The sequence below is a fragment of the Habropoda laboriosa genome, unplaced genomic scaffold (assembly GCF_001263275.1).
Source record: "Habropoda laboriosa isolate 0110345459 unplaced genomic scaffold, ASM126327v1 scaffold523, whole genome shotgun sequence".
NCBI classification, from domain to species: Eukaryota; Metazoa; Arthropoda; class Insecta; order Hymenoptera; family Apidae; genus Habropoda; species Habropoda laboriosa.
In genome coordinates, this window is record NW_017100752.1 from 705,154 (window position 1) to 731,309 (window position 26,156).

General features: G+C 34.5%; 2 protein-coding genes across 3 annotated transcripts in view; one reads left to right on the plus strand and one right to left on the minus strand.

Moving 5' to 3' along the window:
* The window catches only part of LOC108577173 (cGMP-dependent protein kinase, isozyme 2 forms cD4/T1/T3A/T3B), a 147,473-nt gene extending 130,191 nt beyond the window's left edge, over positions 1 to 17,282 (plus strand). For both annotated transcript variants that reach the window (XM_017940282.1, XM_017940283.1), the window contains 8 exons: positions 8,292 to 8,511; positions 11,731 to 11,794; positions 11,886 to 12,058; positions 12,965 to 13,111; positions 14,489 to 14,935; positions 15,686 to 15,985; positions 16,356 to 16,418; positions 16,498 to 17,282. In XM_017940282.1, coding sequence (XP_017795771.1) covers positions 8,292 to 8,511; positions 11,731 to 11,794; positions 11,886 to 12,058; positions 12,965 to 13,111; positions 14,489 to 14,935; positions 15,686 to 15,985; positions 16,356 to 16,418; positions 16,498 to 16,663 — 1,580 coding nt within the window. In that variant the 3' untranslated portion in view covers positions 16,664 to 17,282. The remainder of the gene's footprint in view (positions 1 to 8,291; positions 8,512 to 11,730; positions 11,795 to 11,885; positions 12,059 to 12,964; positions 13,112 to 14,488; positions 14,936 to 15,685; positions 15,986 to 16,355; positions 16,419 to 16,497) is intronic.
* A 4,962-nt stretch (positions 17,283 to 22,244) lies between these two features.
* The window catches only part of LOC108577160 (piwi-like protein 1), a 4,447-nt gene continuing 535 nt past the window's right edge, over positions 22,245 to 26,156 (minus strand). Inside the window, exons 2-11 of the mRNA XM_017940269.1 lie at positions 25,950 to 26,090; positions 25,671 to 25,869; positions 24,516 to 24,829; positions 24,175 to 24,436; positions 23,735 to 24,088; positions 23,413 to 23,663; positions 23,198 to 23,348; positions 22,929 to 23,129; positions 22,651 to 22,842; positions 22,245 to 22,574 (exon numbers count right to left, since the gene is read on the minus strand). Coding sequence (XP_017795758.1) covers positions 22,245 to 22,574; positions 22,651 to 22,842; positions 22,929 to 23,129; positions 23,198 to 23,348; positions 23,413 to 23,663; positions 23,735 to 24,088; positions 24,175 to 24,436; positions 24,516 to 24,829; positions 25,671 to 25,869; positions 25,950 to 26,090 — 2,395 coding nt within the window. The remainder of the gene's footprint in view (positions 22,575 to 22,650; positions 22,843 to 22,928; positions 23,130 to 23,197; positions 23,349 to 23,412; positions 23,664 to 23,734; positions 24,089 to 24,174; positions 24,437 to 24,515; positions 24,830 to 25,670; positions 25,870 to 25,949; positions 26,091 to 26,156) is intronic.

Consider the following 26,156-nt stretch of genomic DNA (forward strand, 5'->3'; position numbering starts at 1 on the left):
ATAATGCCTAGTAAAATAAAGAAATGGTTTATTTTAGTATTGGGTCATTTTTGACCCGACATTCGTAATTCTATTTTTCCTAGTACGAAATGACGAAGAAGATTCCAGAAATGAAGTGAAAATATCAGTGAAACTTCGCAATTTTCTCGAAACAGAAAATCATTCGATTAATCTGAGCGAATTTTAAGATAGCTAAAGATCTTTCTTTAATTACTCGTTTATTTTACACTCTTCCCACGAAATATCACGTTTTTCATCGCTGAAGCAGTTCGCTTTCGACGTTCTATATTATACCGAATCACCTATAAATATAAATATTTCTAGAAAGACACGGTAAAGTGATCCTGAGCTAGAAGAAGCAGTTGTGTGGCCTCGTTTAATCGAGAAATGCACGCCTCCACGACAGATATACGATATAGCGAGTGGCGGAATGAGTTACGTATTAAGAAACACGTTCTACGAGCTTGTTGAACTTCAAAAGACGAAGCTTTCACGTGTTCCTGCAGTTTTTACGAACCTAACAGATTTATGAAAAAATTACAGTGAAGTTAGATAACATTTTCTTTGTCGTGGAAATTTTGATACTTGGTAACTTGAATTCTGTGTGAAATCGAACAAAACACGATTATTTGATAGAATTTATCAATGGAAAATTATTGTTGTTCGATAAAAATTAATTGTTACTTTGTATCAATCTTGATGATAAAATTACTGCTCGTTTTTTAGTTTGTAAGAAGTAGCGGAGAATATTTAATAATTGAATTGCCTGGAATGAAGAATTGAAGAATTCACATTGTACAAGATATACACTACCGAACAAAAATTTGGCATCACCTCCCTGAATCTGCTGCTAAGTTTTCACAGGCTTGATATTGATATCGTGGAGATAAATAGTAATTTTAATGAAATTGAATTAAGATTCAATTAACGTTATTTCAACATAGCGCGATAATGATAAGACTATGATACAACATTTTAATAGTATTTCATACTTACTTCCCTTAGATTAGGTTACGTTTTCGTACTTTTGCTTTTATTCTGAAATTATTTTACAAGTAAAATTTGAAATGTTTAATTTCGCGCAATGTTAATATATAGTACTAGTTAAATAATATTCGAGTACATAAATTAACTTTAAAAACAGAAATTAACGGAAGCAGGAACCAACTTTAATTCACCCCATGTCGCTGCATATACATTTTATTTTTTCAAAGAAACATAATTCTTCTTTTGTTATTAATATTCGAGTACATAAATTAACTTTAAAAACAGAAATTAACGGAAGCAGGAACCAACTTTAGTTCACCCCATGTCGCTGCATATACATTTTATTTTTTCAAAGAAACATAATTCTTCTTTTGTTATATTCTTTATTACCAATTTTACAATTTGTCCAGTTGGACATTTGGTAAATTTTTCTAGCGTTCAGCTTGCATAGCGCACACGAATGACTGTCGCCAGCTTGACGCGATCTTGTGAAAAAGGCATAATTATGAGGAAAAATGCACGGACTATAAGGATACGTGTCCATCTGGAAATTTTTTTACAATAATCACTCTCGAAAGTGCTCTCGAATCACGTATGCAGCTCTTCACCACTCTCGGTACCATGCACACTGATAAATTTAACTCTAGAGAGCAACTCGCGATAGAGACGTACCCTAATCGAGAAAATGATCTTCCCCAACCGTCTATAAAATATCAAGTAACATTTAATTGAACTCGAACTCGTCGATCTTCCATTTCTTTTCCCTCGCGAACTTATTGGCGATATTTCAACCTGCAGTTTCATCGAATCGACCGATTATCACTTCTCGCAATGAATATTTATGGCGTCTGCGATTGGCTAATCGTTTTCATTCACCAATTATCTTCCTTTCCTGAAGCTATTTCTGCGAGAGGTCCGCGCTATTCCAGGAAAAGAAAACGCGGATCTAACGAGCGGGATGAAGCCAATTCATTTACAGAGAGAGCATTGTCACGAAGGAGTATCGTTTCTCGGAACAGCGTGTGGTATTCGTTAATCAATTCGCAGATTTTCTCCGATGTACCTATATTGCACTTTCTCCAACCGATAAATCACCAGACACTTACCAGTAAATTTGGATTAAAGATAAATTCACGTCCACGTACGTGAGTTATCCAGACACCTGTGCTACTTTCGAGCATGGTGTTTATTGAGATTGATTCTCAGGGAGGCTTAATTAGGTGCTTCCTCGAACAAAATTCGAAAATTCGAATTTTCATCGTCGAAATAGTCTCCATACATTTTCTTTAATTTTTTTTCTTAAATTTTCTTTCAATTGTCAGATGTTGAAACGAAATGAAAAAATGTTGCGGTTTTGATTCGACGAATTTCTCTATCAGTTCCTTCGTTTCTTCTGTCGTTTTAAAATGTGCGTTCGAATCGCACATATTTAGGATTCTGTACTCGTGAAATCACACTTGGGATTCTTTTCTATCGAGATCACACTTGGGAATTTTTTCAACGCTTCTCTGCTTTCTTATGTATGTCTAACAAGGAAACATCCCGAAGTGATGATCACCGATATTAATGAAACTTTGATACATGGTAGTATTAAAGAAAAATTTTAATTAAGAAGTTAACACGTTGACTGCCACGTTAGATTTACATGTTGCTCTCGGGGGGGCCACGAGAGAATTTTTATTATTCTAAGCATAACATTGTGCTTTATTATTATTTTCTTGTGAATTCAAAATATTGTCTAGTTAGTTATGATGTTCAAAATTTTTTGGTTGACGATAATCATTTTATTTGAATTATTCTAAACATTTGACTAAACAGGTGACCAACGTGGCAGTCAACTTGTTAACCCTTTCACTCCTATTGGCGCCTATATGCGCTTTGAAAATTTGTTCTCATTGTGCTATTGGAGCCTTTTGGCACACGTCCATATTAATTCAAGCCTTAATTTTATCCTCTGCACTCTTCCACGTTAATTCAATGAAACAAATTTCGAAATGATACGACCAAAAAACAAAATTTTCCGGCGGTTGTAGAACATCTGAACCTGCCACGCGCGTTATGTGCTAAAATTTGTCGCAGCGAAAGGGTTAATCTAACTGTATATTTAAAAATCTCTTAAACCAGGACCGCTCACGAAATTGCTCTATGTGAAGTGGTCAGACAAACTCGAGCGTGGAGCGATATTGGAGCAGCAGGCCACGCCTACTTGAGCAATAATCCTGTGGTGGGGCACTGTATAAATGTAAATAGTAGTGATCTTCCGGCCTAAGAGTGACAATTATGATTCGAAGTATATAAACGCGTTTTGAAAAAAGTAACCGATGGTACGAAACACCTCACGAACGTACCAACACATGCCTATTTTCAAGTTCCCCTACTCCTCTTGCAATTGTGGGCGTAACATGCTCCGACCGCTGCTCGGGGCAAAAAAGGGCACTCTTGCTGCCTGCGGGTCGCCTGCCTGAGCGGCCTTGCCTTAAACCGATCTTTCTCAAAAATAGCTGGTTTTATGAACGGTCTAACACACTTTGTACTCTAAATCTATTATTGTAGCGCACTCATTCATGCGACTCGACGATGTACGCGCGGCGAGGCAGGTATGAAGAGTCATAAAACTCTTGCCTCGCCACTGATTGGGCGGACGAATGTGCGAACATAGATATATAATAGGGTTTTTTTTTTGTCAAAAAGTCAGTTTTTACTCGACTAGCTTTGACAGACGGATCGCAGCTATCCTGATCCACACGCACCGAGTAAATCCTAAGACACTATACATCGTTCAAAATAAGAGTAACCTCGCTCTCGGAACGATTTTCGTCCGTTCTGCGCATAGACAGAGAGCGTATGCGGTTAAGTGGGGGTTTGGACGTTCTAGCCCTACCTTAGGCACGTTCCATGCGCGAAACGAGGTTACTCTTATTTTGAACGATGTATAGCTCTGACTACGACAAATCTGAGCAGAAGGATCCTAGTCATCTCCTAAAAACCTTTGCTCGTGCGCCCGTCAGGTCGTGGTCGAGTAAAAGTACGCGTTACACTGCTTATTTAACGTTCTACAGACAGGAATATTCACACACTCGCCCATCTCGATAATTCTTCCAAAAATCACGAAATTAACATTAGGAGAGAAATTTCGGTGTCCAACCAACGCTGCAGTTTCCCTCGAACTATTTTTCAATAATAAAGAAAAACGAAAAGACAAATTGCATAATGCTGCTCTCGAGTCGTTTACCCTCGGTAGCAGTGACATAAGTAGCCTAATCGGAAGAATAAGAACGTAGGCGAAATCGAGTACAATGCACAGGTTAGCGGTAAGCTAACAGAAAACTGCGCAGGTACCGGATGCTTTTATGAATAGGCTCATTGTGCGCCAAGGGATTGGGTCTGAGATAACTGCTTACATACGCTCATTACATCCGGTCCACATGTATGTCGACACGTTGAAAAATGTTAATTACTATAGCCAAGAGAATGATCCTTACGCTGTGGCGCAACTGTGGTCTTCTCGAATCTGACAGCCGCCAAATTTCTGACGATTCGAGGTTTTAAACTGCTCCCCTATCTCGCGTCGAAATAAATCAATCTGTATTCAGATTGGCAGCTTGTCCTTCTTTCATCTCCAGTGATTGTTCGTTGTTTAACATCGAATAATTTATAAATATACGCAAGTACGAGGATTTAAGAATTTCAGAGTAAAATTGAGTTATCGGTGTGAAAAACTTCATTGAAATTTTCTAATTACTTAATGAAGCATGCTTTCTGGCGTGTTGCTATAATAAATTGTGCTTTGCGGGTATTATGTGGTATACGCTGCTTTGACGAGTTATCTAACGTCCTTTTGATTATCTTCCTCAAAGACTCGAACAGTATACGTCTGCAAGATTGCATATTTCCAAGTTGGAGTCGCACTGACTGTATCTCTCAAGTAGCTTCGAGTGAAATATTAGAGATTCTGATGCCGACCGAAGAATGCGTTGAAATAAAAATCTTTCTGTATATTGTTAAGTAAAAGCAAGAAAATAAAGGTAAGCTCTTGTTTTTAAATGTACTTAGATTGCAACGCAGAAGTATAAAAATTCTACCATGACAAATAATATATCGAAACATTATTATTTGCCTGAAGAAGTTAAAAGTGTACTGCATTATTAGTGGCAATTTCCTTAAACTTCAATTCAGTTTAAAAGACAAAATGCAGAAGTAAAGATTCTACCATAATAAATAATCTATTAAAAAATTATATAAAATTGACGTGTAGCCACACTCGACAGAATAGTTCAAAGGGCAGAGCCGGTTCTGGCCACGCCCCCTGACTCCTCCCTCATCATTGCAGTCCACCAGCGGATTCATAAACTAACCAAACCCATGGGAACCTAACATTCCATTCATATGACATTTCCATGTACTTCACAGGAAAAAAAAAATCCACAAAAATATTTGATACATTCCTTCAATTTTATTCTTTAGCCTGCACTATTGGTCGCCCTACGAATTTGGCCACGCCTACTAGAACCGCCCCCTGTCCAAGTGTTAACAAAGAAAAACGATTGCACCTTTAACTCACACGTTAAACGTATCTATAAATAAATCGTTAATTGTTCGCGTTGTATATGAGATGGAGATAAAATACTGTTTCTCGAAATAACCTTTCTCCGAAGACAGTTGCTGATAAATGCCACGTTGCAATTAAACTTTTCGCGACGTTAGATGCAAACGACGACGAACAGCCGTGCCTGACCTAATTGGTCGCAGACGAAATGTCAGTGGTCCTTCAGCTTCGCGACTCGTTGGACCTGTAACTCGATTAATACGACTGGAAAGACAGTACATAGCCGTGTAACGCGGTACGTAATCGGCCAGGTTCCATCGTGCGTAACAAACGACACGGTGTATACATGAATGATGAAATAATCGATTTCGCAGTAACGACTACGCCAGCTGGTAACATTAACCCCGTAACAAAAAGTCTCGAGCCTTGATGTGCATAATTTAGTCAATCGTCTGCTGGCACAAACTGACTTCGAGTGCTGCAAAATGTTGCAGGGAGAACAGTTTGTGGCCATCAATCGAAATTCTCCTTTAGGCATGCTGTGAAAAATGCTCTGAGGTATTTTGCGTTATTTTAACACCAAGCTTTTGTATACTTTGGAATTTTTGATTTTTAAATTGCACGTGTGAACGTGGAGATATGGTACTCGGAATAATTGAAGGATTAAGGAGAGAATGATTAGGTGTCAAATTGCAATTCGACGCGTACTTAGTATTGTAATAATAAATGTAGATATTATTGATAAAATTCGATAAAATAATTAAATTACAATTGGGTACTTTATTGAAAAGTAATAATACAAAATGAGTTAAGAATGGATTCAAATTAATTCAAGTATCTAAAAGAATAATGTACATTTAATTTTTTTATATAGTAATTATTCATATAGGATTAATAATTTCAAGAATAATAACTGTATTATAATTAAGAATTTTAGGAGGATGTTTAATAATATTATCACATGGATTATGTTCATCTGGACTATTTTAATTGATAAATATCGTTTGTAAAGGAAGAAATAGTCGACTTATAATTTTCAATAAAGGAATAATATTTGTATTAGGTTCTGATATGGTTCTTTCACTCAACTGTAATCATCTGTAATCTATGTGAAAAGAAGCACAGGTCACAAATTCATACTCCAGCCACCAAATTCCTTCATTCAATTTTCATTATCCTTCACCTGTTTCTTTTTAAGGTCTTAAGGTACTTTATCAAGTTTTACAAAAAAATGTCTAATTTATTTATGATGACCACAAACGAGCACCCGCGGTCTGATGCAGACAGTAACAGATATTGTCTACCAGCGATCATTTGCCCACTCAATGTGTTAAAATGTCAACGACTAAATTCTACTAATACTTCATGCGAAATTAACACTAATATTTCCATATTAAGTTTTCAAAAGAAAGTTTTTAAGGAAAACAGTTTTGAAGTTTTAAGGAAAGAAAGAGAATATATAAAAATATACACTACTACTTAATTAGATTGTTTTTATACATTTTTGTTTATTGATTATTTAAAATTTTAGTTAAAATGTATTAAACGAGAATGATAAACTTCACTCTGTTGAGTTCGATGCAAAACTTTAAATTTGACTGAACGAAATTGAAATTTCATCGACGTGAACGAAATTAATTAAATTGCATCGTAATTTTACACTTCGCGATTATGCACTGGGAACACACTTTAACCGCACCTGACGGGTCAGTTTTCTCTCGAACGGTTCCTCTGGGACTGACTTTCTCAAGGAAAAATACGCACTTTCGCCTTTCGCATTCACACATGCGCACACTCACAGCTTCTTGAAACTGAACAGATCTCTTGTAACTTAAGGGGGAACGTCACCCCGAGGCTTCTAAAACTATACTCTGTCCAATTTAAGAATAACCTCGCTTCGCGCATGGGACGTGCCTAAGGCCTAAACAAACTCGGTCCGAGAGCGAGGTCATTCTTAAATTGGACAGAGCGTAGGCGGGGAAGGGCGCCCGCCAATGCCCGTTGGCAGATCTGAGGGCGAAGTTGCGGGCTAGTGATGTCATATGCATTAAAGCTGAGTGAGGGAAATTCTCCTTAAAACGAGTAATGGTTATCACATACATACTTACATACTGTACGTTGTTGAGAAGATGACGAGCGGAAAGAATGTGTATCTCATTGGTGTATTGGACACACTGATAAAGTCGGATCACACGCATTTTTATTAGACACTAATCCATCGCGTAACGGTGAACACCAAAGGTTGAACGAACAGTTTTGATCGTCATCTTCTCAGCAACGCGTAAAATACGCACCGTTGCCCGAAAGGGCGTGACTTATTGCCCACCGATTTTTTACGCCCGGGGGAGCTTAATACGCTGCCCGTACGGGCAATGACAGAACGGCACTGCCCTAAACGAAAGAGACGGATTTCTATTTACCCACTAAAAACCTTAGGGACTGCCCTCATTGGGAGCGCTATGAGAAGCCCAAGATACCCTTTCAGATGCTTTCGGAATTCCCTTGTGCCAAATCTTCCAACCCAACGAGTGGGAGGGGCTAAAATCGGCTCCGCCCACACTAAAATCTAACCACGCCTAGGTCAACAATCGCCCTTCTTTTCGGTCACCCGTGTGGTACTACAAAAAAAAGTATCAATGCAATGTTAGATCTTTCTAACTTCCATTCTCTAATTATAGTTAATAATCGGTGCTATTATAAACTTTTACAAATAATATCCAGCTAATTTTAACGTCAATTATTATGATTACATTTGCAGAGGGTAAAGTGGAGGTGTCACGTGATGGGAAATATTTGAGCACACTGGCTCCAGGGAAGGTGCTGGGTGAGCTGGCAATTCTTTACAATTGCAAGAGAACAGCAACGATAACAGCAGCTACCGATTGCCAGCTATGGGCCATCGACCGACAATGCTTCCAAACCATTATGATGAGAACTGGCCTCTCGAGGCAGGCAGAGTATACGGACTTCTTGAAGAGGTAAAATCACTTCTGTTCAATAACTGTACAACTGCCACATTAACATTTTTACCGGTGGAAAAATGAATGGATTATTATTAACTCGTGCAATAGATTCGTGACGTTTATTAATGTGCCATTTAGATCAATATTTCAAACGTACCTTTAAATAACATTGCCATATTTTTTTATCACCAAACCGAAACAGATGTAAAAAAAGAGGACGTAAGGAAATCTTTTTGAAAAAGTGCACTTTTATTGTAGCAATTAAAAAATCACATAAAATGAGAATTAAAATGGTAATTAAAAGTGTAGCAAGAATCTATTTGGGTGCCAAGTCATATTTTTTTTTATAGATAAAACTTTCTTAAGAAATGTTTTATTATTCTTAATTTGTTCGTAGAATTCAACTTTAGAGTTATTTAAAAATCAAGTCACTTATTGCACGTTATTGGAAATAAATATTCATAATGTCATATGTCAATACGATGATGATCATATGAATTGATATAAAATCTGATATTATCGTATAAATAGATATAAAATCAACAGTAGTTCTGATAGTGAAAGCTTCAGCTTTAATAAGCCAATAAATTTATCCTTAAGTGTAGCTGCTGTGTATCTTCCGCTATATGAGCTTAAACAAACGAAGTTTGAAACATAAAAGTAGAACAAACTTTAATGTAAAGTTTAATTCTCCTGCTGTTATCACATTTCGTAATAACAGTAAATATTTTACCCTTTTTTAACGTTATCATCAATGAATAACCAATCTGTAACAAAAGTACCAATCCGTTCATTCAGAAAAATAAAAATTCTAATCGTTCAGTTTTTCTTAAATTACTGTTACATATTTGTAGACATTACACTCTTCTATGCAAGGTTAGTTGCTAATAAATTAAGCACACTTGTTCATATAAATCACAAGAATCTCTTAGATAAGATAAAACACCATTTTATTGCATCAAATAAATTTGGCGAGATAATTGTGCACTATGACAATTTTATGCAACACTATGCACAAAACAAAATGGAATTATTTAATGCGGAATAAACAATCTTTGAAAAATAAGTTTTTGAGTGACTATGAATATGGATTAAAAAATCTTCCAAAGATAACTTCTTGAGTGACTATGAATGTGGAATAAAAAATCTTCCAAAGATAACTTCTTGAGTGACTATGAATGTGGAATAAAAAATCTTCCATAAATAAATTTGTCAGTGACTATGAATATGGAATAAAAAATCTTCCAAAGATAACTTCTTGAGTGACTATGAATGTGGAATAAAAAATCTTCCAAAGATAACTTCTTGAGTGACTATGAATGTAGAATAAAAAATCTTCCAAAGATAAATTTCTGAGTGACTATAAATATGGAATAAAAAATCTTCCAAAGATAACTTCTTGAGTGTTTATGAATGTAAATAGGATAGAAAATCTTCCAAAGATAAGTTTTTGAGTGACTATGAATGTGAAATAGAAAATCTTCCAAAGATAACTTCTTGAGTGACTATGAATGTGGAATGAAAAATCTTCCAAAGATAAATTTTTGTGTGACTATGAATGTGGAATAGAAAATCTTCCAAAGATAACTTCTTGAGTGTTTATGAATGTAAATAGGATAGAAAATCTTCCAAAGATAAGTTTTTGAGTGACTATGAATGTGGAATAAAAAATCTTCCAAAGATAACTTCTTGAGTGTGATTATTCAGTTGTTCGAGAACTTTATGAGATAATCATTTTATTAGGCGATACAACTCAAATTGAATTGTATTAGTAGTTTCGAATGAATGAAAAGAACCGTAGAATATTTACAATTTTCTGGATGAACGGTATATTATTTTCAATACGAAAAACAATTGAAAATACGTATCAATGTTTACTTTTGAAAAATACCCTCATTTTTCCCAGAAAACTTTCTATTCTCGAATACGATATTTTCACGATGCAGTTTGCAAACTTTAACATCTTTCAGTCTTTTGATCTTGTAATTTATCAGTCAAAGAATTTTTTTTTCATTCACTATACCTTTAGCCAAAAAATTTCCAAATATTTAGAAGTTTCCCTTTGGGTGTATTAAAAGACACGTTTTCGTTATTTAGTAAAATTTTTCACAAAATAGTTGCTCCTAGAATATAACTATTTTCTGTGGAAATATCAAAGTAACACAAAATAAGTGATAAGTTCAACCTTGTCCGATTTTTAACTTAGACCACTTTCATAATCACCAGCAGAATTATAGTCACGGTGCAGAATAATCACTCAGAAATGGTTTTTAAAGAAAACAATGAACCAAGTTAAATTGATGGATAACTGGCCGACGTTTACTGAGAAAGCCATCTGTGTATATAATAAACAAGATGAATGGCTATAACAGCTTCCCGTTAACAAATATCTCTCGCTTTCTCATGTTTTCTTCATAAAATACGAATGAAATAAATCCCATTAATCACGAACAATATGAAGAAACCTCAATTCAACCGTTTCAGATCGAACAAATTTTTGTCACATCTAATCCTTCTGACTTCTTCATTTTACAGTTATGATAAAAATTGATAGCACAATTCTTTTAACCCTTTGCAATCGAGTGAAAAAACGGCACTAAATAATCATCACTTTTAATATATAATTATCATAATAATTACTTAATCACTAAATAATTATCACATAATAACTATTTACTTTCTTATTTAATAATTATCACATAACGACAATTTTACATCATAATTATCACTAAATAATTGATAGAGATCCTCTTAGAGCTAATATTTTCCTGATATAGCAGATCTATGGGCTCCCATAAATAATTCACCATATATTAGAGATCTGTGCAAACTCAAGAATAGAAAAAAAGAGGGTAATTACGGTCGCTTAATCTAAAGTTGAAATAAAACCAAAATACACGGTGAAATACTTATGAAAAGTCACTTTTTACAAACTTGAACTATCAAACAATTTCTACAATACAAAAATCATTAGTTACATATTATTTCACTTGATAAAATTAACAAATGAAGAAAAAACGGTTTCTGATTATTCTACCTATTAATTACATTTACACGAAATATTGAAATAAAGTAGTACCAGTTCATTTCTACGTTAGTTTGAGAAAATTTCAAAGAAGATCCAATTTGCAATCTTCTCCGCAACAAAAACACTTTCGATTGCAAAGGATTAATCGTCGTGAAATTTCGTGAAGTTAGTTTGTTACACGATTAACAAGGATTCTTTTGTTTCAGCGTTCCTATCTTCAAGAATTTGCCCGAGGAGACTTTAATAAAAATCTCAGACGTGCTGGAAGAGGTAATCTTCGACGATATATTTCTTCATCGTTGTTCTTCATCGTTCAAAGTGTTTAACATGCTGTGTCTATGTTGTGCATATCTTTTTGTAGACTTTTTACAACAATGGGGATTACATAATCAGACAAGGAGCAAGGGGAGACACATTTTTCATAATAAGCAGAGGGCAAGTGCGCGTGACGATAAAACAGCCTGACACTCCGGAAGAGAAGTATATCAGGACGTTAGGGAAGGGCGATTTCTTCGGTGAAAAAGCACTCCAAGGGTAATTATTCTATTTCGTATCATTATTCGTCCAGTTTCAACCCTTCGGGGACGATACACGTGTTCGCAAAACACTGAAAGCAATCAACAAACTCATATGTTTAGCGATAATTATATTTGATTATAATACATTCGAGGAAAATGCAATCTTAGTATAATTTAATTTGAAAAAAAAAAAAAAAAAAACTGAAGTTGCGACACAATTATGTGTTACGCAAGTAACAAGTATTTAAAGGGCTAATAACACTTTCATTGCTATTGAAGTCTATAGGCGATTTGAAAGTTTCCTCACACTGTGCTTTTGGCGCCTTTCTCGCGTCACTTTGATCTTAATTTTGCACACTTTCATTTTAATTTAACAAAACGAATTTGTGTAACAATAGGGCAAAAAAGAAAAGATTTTGTGGCTACGATTGAATATATCTATCGTTTACTAGAATCTGCCGCTGCGAAAGGGTTAAAGCGGAACAGGACGTTTAGTACCACTCCGTGTCTAAATTTTGAAAGTGTTTAAAAGTGAAGAAAATTTCCATGAAATACAGAAAGTGCAAAAAAATTCCAAATTACCGCCAACGTTTCAATAGCCAAGCATTGCAGTTCAAATTTTGAATCTATTTTGAATCTTTTCGAAGAGTTAGATCACCCTTGAATTTCGAAAGAATTGAACTTTTTGTGGCGCCGTCGTTTTGAAAAAGAGTAAAATAAAAAAATACTCCTACATTCTTCAAGAATAATACAATAGAGCCCTTGTGGAAATTTTTCAATTGAGTTAATCATTTTCCTAAAAGGAAATGCCAAAGTTAAGCATCAGGTCTAACCCCTGAAGAAATGTGAAAGTCTGCTATTCTTATCGTTTTGTAATCGAAACTGTTCACAAATTTCTCAAGCAAAATTTCTATGTTCACAGGGACGATCTCAGGACGGCTAACATAATCGCTGACGATCCGGAAGGAGTGAGTTGCTTGGTGATAGACCGTGAAACGTTCAATCAGCTAATCTCGTCCCTGGACGAAATTCGTACACGGTACAAAGACGAGCTCGTGGAACGTAGGAGGTGAGATTCTGACCGTACGAATACACGGTTCGCAATTCTGTTTGCGCGCCGATAAAACGCGACGTTCTGACAAATAATCGCGTGAAATCTCGTCGACGTTAATTATACACATACCCGTAACCATGATCGTGAATCGTCTGTTAAATCCTGCTCTACATGCGTGTGTGTTATGTTTCACGCTTGCCACTAGGATGGGAGAATAGAGTGTACGATCTCAAAGTAAGTCTCGCGTTACGGTACAGGCCAACGCTAATGATTCGACAATTAAGTTTAACGTATCGCTGTTTTTCTTTTTTAACGTGCAATTTGCATTAATGCTGCGTCTCTCCGAATGAAACCTCTCTCATTCGTGTCGAGAATAGACAAAAGAAAAAGAGAAAAGAAAGAAGGAACACCGCGTGGAGAATCAGCGGTGTAATCCTCACAGCGCGGCATAAATGCAATTCAAGGGCATGGTATATCATGATTGTGTGTCATAAGAACACTCTACTTAAGATATTCAGCATCAGATCATTCTTAATCCTGTCACCTGTTAAACATCAAATGATAGAAATTAGTCTGTCTTAGTTCAGTTTTATTTGCTTCACTGCAGCATGGTAAAATTAGCAGAGTATCATTTGAATTATATTGCAATTACAATTAATCTGAAGGTAATTGGTCCCCGGAGACCATTTAGAGATAAACTATATCCCTTAGCTACTCCATCATACTATATCTTCCCTCTGATTCTGTTTTTTATTTTAGAAACAGTTTGCATAAAATGTTACACCATTTCTTATGCTTTCAAATTCCAGAAGAAAGTGCTGTTTCAGAGATCTTTAATTTAAACAGCTTTATTCAAGTATCGATGCTTTATATTTAGATAAAGAATTATTGTGTCACTTGGTTCTTTTAGATACATCATTTTGTAGCTTGAAAATAGTTGTGAATCCCTTTAAAATAAGACATTTGCAGATAATAACAATTATTAGTAAAAGAAAATAACTCTCTGCTTAAAATTTCATACCATTTCTTATGCTTTCAAATTCCAAAACAAAGTAGTTTAAAGACCTTTAATTTAGACAGCTACGTTCAAGCATCAATGCTTTACATGTAGATAAAGAATTATTTTCTCACTTGACCCTATTAGATACATCATGTTGTAGCTTGACAATAATTGTGAATTCCTTCAAGGTGAAACATATGCAGATATGAATAATTATTAGTAAAAGAAATTTACTGGCTGCAAAATTTGCTTGCAGATCATTTTCATTCATACTGTTATCAACACGTCATTATTAAAATTTATATCTAGCATTAATGATAGATTAGCTTTAGCTCGTAATAGGAGACACAAAATAAACAAACTTTTACTATTCAATTAACGTTTTACCGCAGGTTGAACGAGGAATTCAGAGACCTGAGGCTGCAAGATCTTCGACCATTAGCCACTCTAGGTGTGGGCGGTTTCGGAAGAGTCGAATTAGTTCAAATAGCCGGCGACGGCACGAGATCCTTCGCTCTGAAGCAAATGAAGAAAGCCCAGATTGTCGAGACGCGGCAGCAACAACATATCATGTCAGAGAAGAGAATTATGGGCGAAGCAGATTGCGATTTCGTTGTGAAGCTATTCAAAACGTTCAAAGATAGGAAATACCTTTATATGTTAATGGAGGCTTGCCTCGGTGGCGAGCTCTGGACCGTGCTCAGAGACAAAGGGCACTTCGACGACAGCACCACGCGATTTTACACCGCCTGCGTTGTAGAAGCGTTCGATTATCTTCATTCTAGGAATATCATATATAGAGATCTCAAGCCAGAGAATCTGTTACTCGATAGCCAAGGGTGAGAGAGCTTTTAACGTAGATTTATATGCAGGAAGCAGTGGAGAAAATTTACTATGCTTGGCTTTATATAAATTGTTCTGTATACAGGGTGTTCCGATTGATTAGGTTAGGTTAGGTTAAACTTCGTCAGTATGTTCTATAGGAAAAACTGTTATGTAAACATAGGTCGTCTGAAGCTTTGTTAAAAAGTTAGAATAAAAATATGAAATACGAAGAGAATGGTAGCGAACTTGCGATTGCTAGGATACTAGACAACAATGGCACTAGCAAAAGTTACATTCAACACCTTCAACGATGTCAGATCGTAAAGACAACTTGCATATCGCTGATCTGTTTCTATTTTGTATCGTAACCTCACATCCGTTACCATGTCTGTTATGCCTTTTTAATAAAGCTTCGAATAACCTGTTTATATAACATTTTTTTCTTATATCCACAGAATATACTGACAAAGTTTGATCGGGAAAAACTGGGACACCCTGTATACATAAGTGCCACAGATTCTGTCCCTAACAAAGGTGACTTTACATAACAGTAAATTGAAACAGAATATGTAATCTTTTAACATCTTTTATTTGTAAGGTGTATTGCAATGCAAAAATTGTTAAAATATTCAAAACGACCACCTTTTGTTTGCGTACATTTCTTTAAACAATTTGGCCATTTATATCGCTCCACAATATAACTTTTATGGGCATTAACTTATGTATAGAATCAAAAAAATCTGCAACGCTAATATTTCTTTCAGGTACGTAAAACTCGTCGATTTTGGTTTTGCCAAACGTCTGGATCACGGAAGAAAAACGTGGACCTTCTGCGGGACACCTGAATACGTTGCACCAGAAGTTATTTTGAATAAAGGACACGATATCAGTGCTGATTATTGGTCTCTCGGTGTGCTTATGTTCGAACTTCTTACGGGCACACCACCGTTCACTGGCGGCGATCCAATGAAAACTTATAATATTATTCTAAAGGGAATAGACGCGATAGAATTTCCAAGGTCCATCACACGGAATGCGACAGCATTGATTAAAAAACTGTGCAGGTAATTTAAATTGAAACAACTAAAACCTAATTTGAATAAAATACGAAACTATTAGTTCAAATTGAATTGATTAATAATAATGTATTACTTCAACAGTTAGTTGCACACAATAATTTCATCGTTGAACTAAATGAATCCTTTAAGAAATGTAGCAAAATCGTTAAAACATTCAGAAGCATATCAAATATTACTTAATATATTAATGTCCAATAATATATTTAAAATATTCAATAGATACCAAGCATATCAATAGTTCATTTATTTAGTAAAATGCACATTAAAATTTAACTAAATTCTATTTTTTTATTTCTAAGTTACACAGTATAACCATATGACATCATTTTTACTTTGTTCATTCATTTGTTTCAAGGGATAATCCAGCAGAGCGTCTTGGTTACCAGAAAGGTGGCATTAGCGAAATTCAGAAACACAAGTAATTATATCAAATATATAAAACACTTAATTGAGTTAATTAAATAAGCATTGACCATTTTGTTTGTTTTGCTGTATAGATGGTTCGATGGTTTTAACTGGGAGGGCTTAAGAGCAAGAACCCTTGAACCTCCAATCTTGCCACGAGTTCAAAATGCCACCGATACAGCGAACTTCGACGAATATCCACCGGACTCTGATCCACCACCACCCGACGATATATCCGGTTGGGACAACGATTTCTAATAATTCTAAACGCTCGTTCGAAGAAATTGTTGATACTGAGAAAGAAAAAATGTTGAAAAGATTCGATTCATGTTTAAAGAATCGTGAGATAGTCGAATGATAAATGAGAAACGTGGCCTATCGGCGTCTGCATTTATCCAACAATCTAAAATCATGTGATGCATAGATAATCATCTACAATAACATCGATCATCGTAAAATATAACAGGAAGGAGAACGAAACTGGCCTGTGATAAAGAGTTAGGGCCGCCAAAAATTAGGTTTCCAAGATCCTTCCAGTCTGTTGCATTGCCTATAAGTCCAAACGATTTATCATTATTAGCAACGAACGGAGGTAATCTTTCTACCGTACTATCTAGAAAGAGAGAGAGGAACAGGAAATTTCAATATGTCGCTCAGACGACGTATCAGCGTGACTAGAACACGCATCTGATTTAGAAAAATGTTTACACGCACAAGCTCGCGTTCGATAAAATTAAGAATCGAACTCGACATCGTGAGACGCGTACGAGTGCGTCAAGTGCCATACCTAACAAAGGTAAAAAAAGAAAAGTCGGATACGACACGTGTGTACAGAGCGTCAATGCGAACGTGCATGATATGTAGTCAGCTCAAATCGTAAGAGACGTCTTGCCATCAGACTCGTAAAGTCGTGTACATGGTTTCGCGGAACGAACCACGTCGGATTCTCGCGTCTGGTTCATTGTTGTTTGATTTACTTTATAGTTTATTGTAATAATTCTATTTTAATTAATTATGCGAAAACGTGACTCCTGTAAATAATTGATTTTAAATAAATAAATAAATAAATCTATATATATATATACATACATACTTAAAGTCCAATGTATATCGATACTAAATAAAATTTTATTAATGCTAATCGTGCATTATGGATTATTGTCTATTGCTAAGTAATTGGAAGTCAAATTTGAGAATTTCTTGATGTAAATTATGTAAGATGCTGTATAATGAGATACTATATTTGTTTTAATCGCTGTGTGATAACCGCTGCTATGGCGTTTTCAGCATGCTATCATTAAAAGTCATTCACAAGATCAAATGCTGTGGTAAAATATTCTTGCGTTACAGAAGAAGTTCGAAATATTGACCATTTATGTCGATGCAGAGGTTGCAATCTTTGTACATAAAAGTAAGAGTCAATGAATTACAGCATTTACTAGAACAAATCCAATAATGATAAGACGTATCCGCGGTTCTATAATTCTAAAGCAATAATTGTTTTACGATCTTCAGTGACCTTTAATGATGGTTAGGCCGTCTTAAAATTTACAACTAACAGTGTATTACTCTAAATACATTTCCTACTCATACAGAGATCGATTAAAGCAACTTACGCTAAACGCGAGTCAATTCGATTCGAAACAAGACCGTGTCGTTTCTTTCGACGTTTACAGCAAAACTAAGGAAACGCATGATTCCGCATAATGAAGACGGATGTTACTATCGGTGTATACATAATCATTCTTTAATGAAGTAAAACGTAAGAAAACCGTTCCTCGAGTACCTCTATTAACCGTTGTTATTTATAATATTTATAATACAATTATTCAATTATTAAATAAATAAAAAGTTTAGTGTAAAATTTTACTGGAAATGATCTCTGATACTGTATAAATTATTACTGAAGACTTTTCTTAAATTGTTTACTGAGCACATGTTTAAGTATTATAAATATAGACTTCGATTCAGTGCACAGTATAACATCTGAAACCTGGTTTATATTACAAGAAAAATCTACAATTTTTACATATGCAGTTCTTTATCATCACAGCGAGATTAGAAAGAGAACACTTAATTTAAAACTGGACATACATATAAGAAGAAATTGCATGATTTATTCCTAAACTATGTCAAAATTAATGCTTTTATCATACCTGTAACATGGTCTGCACTTTGGCAATGAGCAAGACAAGGAAACCGATAGAAAGAAACAAGGATAACATTAATTAAACGAGTTAGACAAGGATAGAGAATTTTTCAAACAGAACTAATGCCATCTCGTGTTTGGCTGCGCGAACTAACGGCTCGTTACTAGGAACACAGAATGTGAACAGAGGTATTAGACAAGGAAAGCACTAGTGTGCGAGAAGGACAGAGAGAAAACGTTTCCTATTGGTCCACGGGCCGTTTCCAAAAGAAGAATCGCGTTTGCAACTTTGTTGCCGCGGGTCGCTCCCGAAAAATGCACAATGTTGCAAAACGGAGCATCGTGCAACAATGTGCAATTTTCGAGAACGATTTGCGGCAACAAAGTTGCAAACCCGGTAACGCGTTTGCTACAATGTGCTATAGTACTTAGACATTCGCGCTCTGTTCACGTTCATTTCCAACTACACAGTTTTACTAGCAAATTGTTGCGCGTTAATGATCAATCTTCCGTGCACTACCTGAGTCCCCTATCCCGAGTAGATTCCTTAAATGGTCTGGCTCAAAAAGAGGGACAATTATCGGTTTCGCAACAAGCATATTGCGATTCATAATACCGCCCTAATTTTCCAGATATTGAACATTATTCGGGTAAGTACTACACTCGTTCCGTCATTTTCATGAATAAGCATGATTTATTGTGCACTTTTAAAAATGTAGAATGTAGTATAGGACTTTAACTATATTCTACAATCATTTTGGAATGTGTACTCGAGTACGATGAATAGGGGACTCTCCCGAATAATGTTTAATAACTCCTAAACTAAACCGAATATGTTAAGGTGGTGGAATATGTTAGGTAGCTAAAGGTGTTACCTTTCAGATGAATGCAGTTAGTTGCATGAGAATTTAGTAGAAAATTATGAAATTATTGGAAAACCAAAGGTATGCGGTATCGTTCCCGACATCCCGTGATAAAATTGTTAATAACTAATTATCGAACGGGTCTAGTGCATTAAAAACTATATGTGAAAGTTGCTGAAGGTGCACACTTCATTCTTAAATCCTAAAGGTTCACAAATTCATCCTAATTAATGAGTTATTAATGATTTTTCCCTGGCCGACTTGACGTAGCTTAAGAGACTGTTGCATTGTTTCCGATATTAATGCTAATAACTAATTATCGAATGGGTCTAGTGCATTAAAAACTATATGTGAAAGTTTCTGAAGGTGCACACTTCATTCTTCAATCCTAAAAGTTCACAAAATCATCCTAATTAATGAGTTATTAATGATTTTTCCCTGGCCGACTTGACGTAGCTTAAGAGACTGTCGCATCGTTTCCGATATTAATATTAATAACTAATTATCGGGAGGACCTAGAGCCTTAAAACTTATATGTGAAAGTTGCTGAAGATCCACACTTCATTCTTCAATCCTAAAAGTTCACAAATTCATCCTAATTAATGAGTTATTAATGATTTTTCTCTGGCCGGCTTGATTCAGCACATGCGCGGTGGAGCTTAGCGGCCCGTGGGCCAATAGGAAACGTTTTCTCTCTGTCCTTCTCGCACACTAGTGCTTTCCTTGTCTAATACTTTTGTTCACATTCTGTGTTCCTAGTAACGAGCTGTTAGTTCGCGCAGCCAAACACGAGATGGCGTCAGTTTACTTTCGAAATGTAGTTGTCGATTCGCGCATGCGTCTCCTTTACGCGCGTTTTTTAAAGGTTAGGTTTTTTTAATAGTTTGTTAGTTCTTTTGGATATAAGGTTTAGTTCGTCTCTATGTAAATTGTTATTATTGATTTATTGTATAATGTAGAAGCAGAAATATAAAGACCGTTGAATTGATCGAATATATTTATTTCGTCTTAAGATTAATTACAATTACTGCCTGGAAAGAAAAATTCTCTATTCTTATCGAACCCTAATACTTTCCTTGTCTTATTCATTTCTCCTTTACACACCACGTCCACTACCTCTTACAAAACACTAATTGTTTATACAATATTCCAATGAAAAATTAAATAAACTAAGTCCGAAAAGCATTAGGAAATTTTTCATTTCTTTAATATTACTTAGAGTTAGTAGATAGTAAAATAAAGTTTCTACTCTATTTTCAAGCACTTTAATTGTTAAATAATTAGTGTTTCTTGTTACATAACGATTTAGATGATTGTTTATAATTATTGGAAGTCTTAAATAAAATTATCGCATGTTTTTACTTAATAAAACAGCTTAATATATTAATTTTGCATTTAATTAACCATTGCATTCAGTAGATTAGTTGGAAATTGTTTGTAACTTTTATTTAATATTTTAAAATCAACATTTTTTTCGTTTAAATTAGATATGGAGTGTACAGGCCACTACAGGAATCAAGGAAAAGTTTTCAACATTAGGAAAAATGAAGAAATGCAATTATTTAATGCAATATAAGCGTAAAAAATGTATTTTACAAAATGTTACAACATATCAGTATTCTTTTATAACATTTTACAGTCTATTTATTTCACTCTTACACTACCGGCCGAAAATTTGGAATCACCTGCCAATTTACATCAATATTGAATCCGCTACTAATTCTTTATTGATTTGAAATTGATGTTGTGGAGATCAATAGCACTTTACCTCATTTCAATTGATTTGAATGATAAAAAATTACTATAAATGCTAACTTTTTTTTTAAGAATATTGGTGCAACTTACAATGCACAGTGATTCCAAACATTTGGCAGATAGTGTATGTAACTTTTGAACGTACGACATTCAAGATGAGCGGAATCGCAATCACGACGGAGGGCTATTTTTGAGTTGAGTATTTCGTTTATTGTTAGCAACATACTGACCATCCTGGTGAGCGAAATTAGAGTTTACTTTAGAATCACTAAAAATTCATTTTACTCGACCCTGAATAGGTTAAGACGTGTTATAAAGCGAGAACTCCGAAGACAAGGCAAAAGTTGGAACATAACGGTACTAAAGGTCAAGGTGGTCCAGTCCGAGATAGCTACGATGATACTCTCGCATTGTTGCTTTACTTCCACCCAACTGCAAGAGCAGATAACGCCGTAGACACCCCTTCAAAGAAGGAACGCGCTAAAGGCACTAAAAGAGGACTGTGATGATAGACGACACCATTGATGATTGATTAAGGGCCCCGAAAGAGATTCACCGGATATCCATACATAAGTTTCGGAGTTCGTATCATTTAAATCATAAATTTTTTGTTCATGATTCATGTCGGAAATTATTTAAGTTTCATGATAAATAGTCACCGTAATCAATGTTTCAAGAAAAATGTTAGTAAATAAAATATAGATGCTCCAATGCAATAATTACATTTATAAAGCATATATGTTTAGTTAAGTATAATATGAACTTTTGACATAATAACATACAAATTTGTCGATAGTTAGTATAACTTATTAATACTAATACTATAGCATATTAATATAAACGTAAGAAATGTTTGACTTGTATTTTACAAAATAAAAAACATTGTTTGTTATTATAATACTGTGTAAAACTGTATATTAATAGTTTGTGAAAATATATGAGATCTACTATACAAAAGATAACCTAATTAGTATTTATTTTTTGTGCATTTGAATAAGTTTTGGTTTGTACTATGTGACCTTCACAGTCTTAATCAATAATTTGCTATGATATTCAGATGGATAAAAATAACTTACAAGTAATATAATGTATCAACCAGTGACTGATGTGGTTCTAACTGTAAATGCAGCCCAACAAGGGAGGCAAGTTTATGTGCATATTGACAAGGAGCAGGAACTTTTATAGTACCAGGCCAATTGTAGTACAAGTGACAAAGCTTGTACGTTAATCGTTGTATATGTTCGGCTTTCATATTTCTATTGTCATAAACAACAATATAGTGAGTTGGTGATACTGTACCTTCACGAACGTTCTGTGATACCAAGAAAAAATCATAATAAGCAGGTTTTGTTATATAGGAATCTACAATTGTTCCCGGTGGAGGATTCTCTAGTCCCATAGACTAAAACATACATGAATAACTTTCGTAATTAAAAGATACAATTTGTTAATTTCGTTGTTTTCAATTAAAAACTTACACATTTCGCAAATATCCGTGTATTAATGCGTTTGTGAACTACTATCACAGTTAATGTTGGTTGATAATTTTGTTCTATATTTTTAAATGCTGCTAACAATTGTTTTACTTCATATCGAGCAACAGTGTCAATTTGCCCCTCACCAACGCCATCTCGGTATACAATAATGCGATCTGGATAACGCTTATTATACTGTAATGTAAAAGATTTATGTATGCAATGATTATAATAGTAAGACAAAGTATTAATGTATGTCATAAATATTAAAGACTACTTACTTTATAGTAAGCTTTTACTGCTGAAATTAAGCAAATTTGTAGCATATCTACTAATTCTTGATGTTTACCTTGCAAAGAAACTTTACTGTGCCAAGTTGTTAATAATTTATCTAGGCTTGCTACAAAACCTGCAACACTTCCTTTGGTTGATTGACCAACACCTGCATGATATACATCTATTCCACAAATCATGCAATTCTCCTAAGACAGTAACGTTTAATATTTGTATCAACTTCCATAAATTAAAATTATAAATATTTTTTTCATACCATAGGTATAGCTAATGCCCAAAGAGCTCCACCTATCTTACAATTAATTTGTAAAGCAATTTTTTCTGTTATACTCTTTAATTTGTCGCTACGAGAAATAGTTTTGGATATAATAACTTGCGAAGGAACAGGCATTTCTACACAGCATACCCTAGATGTTGAACAATAAAATTTGTGTATCAAGTAATTATTGTAAAGTACACGAAATACTTTACCTCTTTACTGCAGAATATTTATCTGTTCGATTGGTTGGAAATATAACGATCATTAAAGAAACTGTTTGTTGAATGTTGTTCCGTAATGCGTGTACATACGTTTCAATCCTATCATCTTTCAAGGGAATAGCCTGTGGTTCTCCAATAGTCATACCTATAACTTTTGAAACCTTTTTTAACATACCGATAAACTCTTGTGCACATCTTGTGTCTCTGTTACAATATAAGACACAGAAGTGGTTCGAACTGGGCTGAAAGTATGAGAATATTTTAAATACTACTGTTGCATTATTAACTGATTGTAATTCACAAAAGTACGTACAGTCCTCAGTAGAGTACTCCTGCACACTGCAGAACTCCATTGTACAGGTTTATTTGGTGGGCATATAAATTTTGCTCCATTACCAAAAAATATATTCTCAGGTTCGAGAACTCTGCCTTTAAATTGTAATACATCAGTCTCCAAATGTAAACCCCAATCTGCTAATATTTCTCGTGGTACGTCATTATTTTGTATTTCTTGTATAAAATGTCTGAATACATCACGTCGGGCATTAGGAGACATTTTAGTTATTTCATCGAGATCTTTCATTACTCTAAAATCTGAACGTATGCTATCGCTTAAACTTGCTGTATAACATAATTCAGGAACCAACAATATTTGATTTTCTTCTGTCTGTATTTTCAAATTTGTATAATAGAAATAATTGATGATTAAGTTTTATAATTAAATATCTATATCAGTAGATTAAGATTACTCACTTGACCAGTAGGTAATTTGCGTTTAGCACAATGAACTAAAAGTGGTTGATTTCTGTCCTTTATTTCTAAATTCCAATGATGTTTATAATAATGTATTAAAGATATCTTTTCACCTTCTTTATCAAATTCATATGTTGGGTTTCTATCCCATGCAATATCATCAACGCGATAAGTTTTATTATTATATCTTGTAAAAATAGATAGTCCAATTAGTTCTCTCATAACAGCATCTTTAAAATTTGGTTTACTTCCAAACCTCATCCTGTGTTATGATATTGTGTAATAATATGAAATTAACTTTATAGTATTAAGTTTTTAATACAATTTCTTGCAAATCTTACATTATTTCACGCACTGTTTCTGTACGCATAACACGATGCCGCGCATCTATGCATAATTTTAAACCTCCATCATATTCATTAATAGTTGTTACATAACCAGGCCATACTTCCAGTTTATGTTGTGGTACAGCATGTACCCCTTTTGGATTAAAACTATGTTGACCAATGCGAATTAAACTAAGAGCACGCATAACACGGCCAAGTAGGACATTAAAAAATGCAATATTCTCAGACATAGATTGCTGTTTTTTGTATATTAGAGTTAAGTTTACTTTGCTCCCATCCATAGGATGTGTAGATTCAAATATTGTTTTCTAAAAATCATACATATATTTATGCAGGGTGGGACAAATATTTATTCACCTAAAATATGTGATGTAAATACTTTTTGCATGGGTGTAGGTATAGAAATGAGATGCTTTAATTTTTTTATCATTGTGCGACAGTTGCTGCTGCAGCGATTTCAGCATACTACTATTGAAGGTCATTGAAGGTCAAGTGCGGTGGTAAAACAAACTTTCTTATATTTCAGAAGATGTTCGAAGTGTTGACCATTTATGTCGATGCAAAGTTGCAATCTTTGTATCGCTGAATCACATGCACGTCTTATCGACTCTGAACTTATTCCAGCATATGCTACAGCAATCCGTCGTCTCATTTTGATGAGTTTCCCAATAAATGAGGATAGTCATGTCCACTTGTTCTTTAAAAGAAAATTTCATTTTGATTATTATATTTGATATTTGACTCAGCAATCAATTGATACCGACTACCAATATTCCACGCAATGTCATATATTACGTTCGTAGCTGTACGTAATATATTATTAGAGCGTTAATATTGTAGCAAGACTATCCGTTTATATAAAAGTAGGAATGAATGAATTACAGCATTTGCTAGAATAAATCCAGTAATGATAAAACATCCGCGATTTTAGTTTGAAAGTAAAAACAATTGTTTTACAATCTTCAGTATCCTTGAATGATCTTTAATGATAGCATGTTGAAATCGTCACAGCACTGGCTATCGCACAACGATAAAAAGAAATAGCATCCCATCTAAAAAAATTCTTGTAAATAACAAGAATAGTTTAGGTGGGCAAAGGTTTTGCCTCATCCTTTATATCCCTTTTCTGTCTCTATGATCATTACTTACAGCTTCCTTTAACTTCTCTGGTAAATACAATATAGCTCCATCAAACACTCTTGTTCGACCCAATGCTTGTAAATGTTGATTAAGGAGTTTTCTTCTAAGAGGTCGGGAGTCAATATCAGGATTATATTTAACTTCATAATTAAACAACCCTTTTGTAGGATCTAGTTTAAGATTTATATAATTGGCACTTAATTGTATTCTGAAAACCATTGCTATTGTATAATCCATTTTAATTGAAGTTTGTTGTATATATGAGCTATAAATGCTGGTTATACTTACACTTTACCACCTGTTCCTTGATAAGAAACTGTTTTCTCTTGAGGTGTTTTATTTTCTTGTGCTGTAATATCAGATAATTTTCCCAAAACTCCTGCATCATCTGGGAGTGATGCAGGTACACTTGAGGGCTTCTCCACTAAACTATAAAAATATATTTTTTTCTGTCATTCAAATGCAAAAAAATGTTTTTAGTAGTATACTTTTACA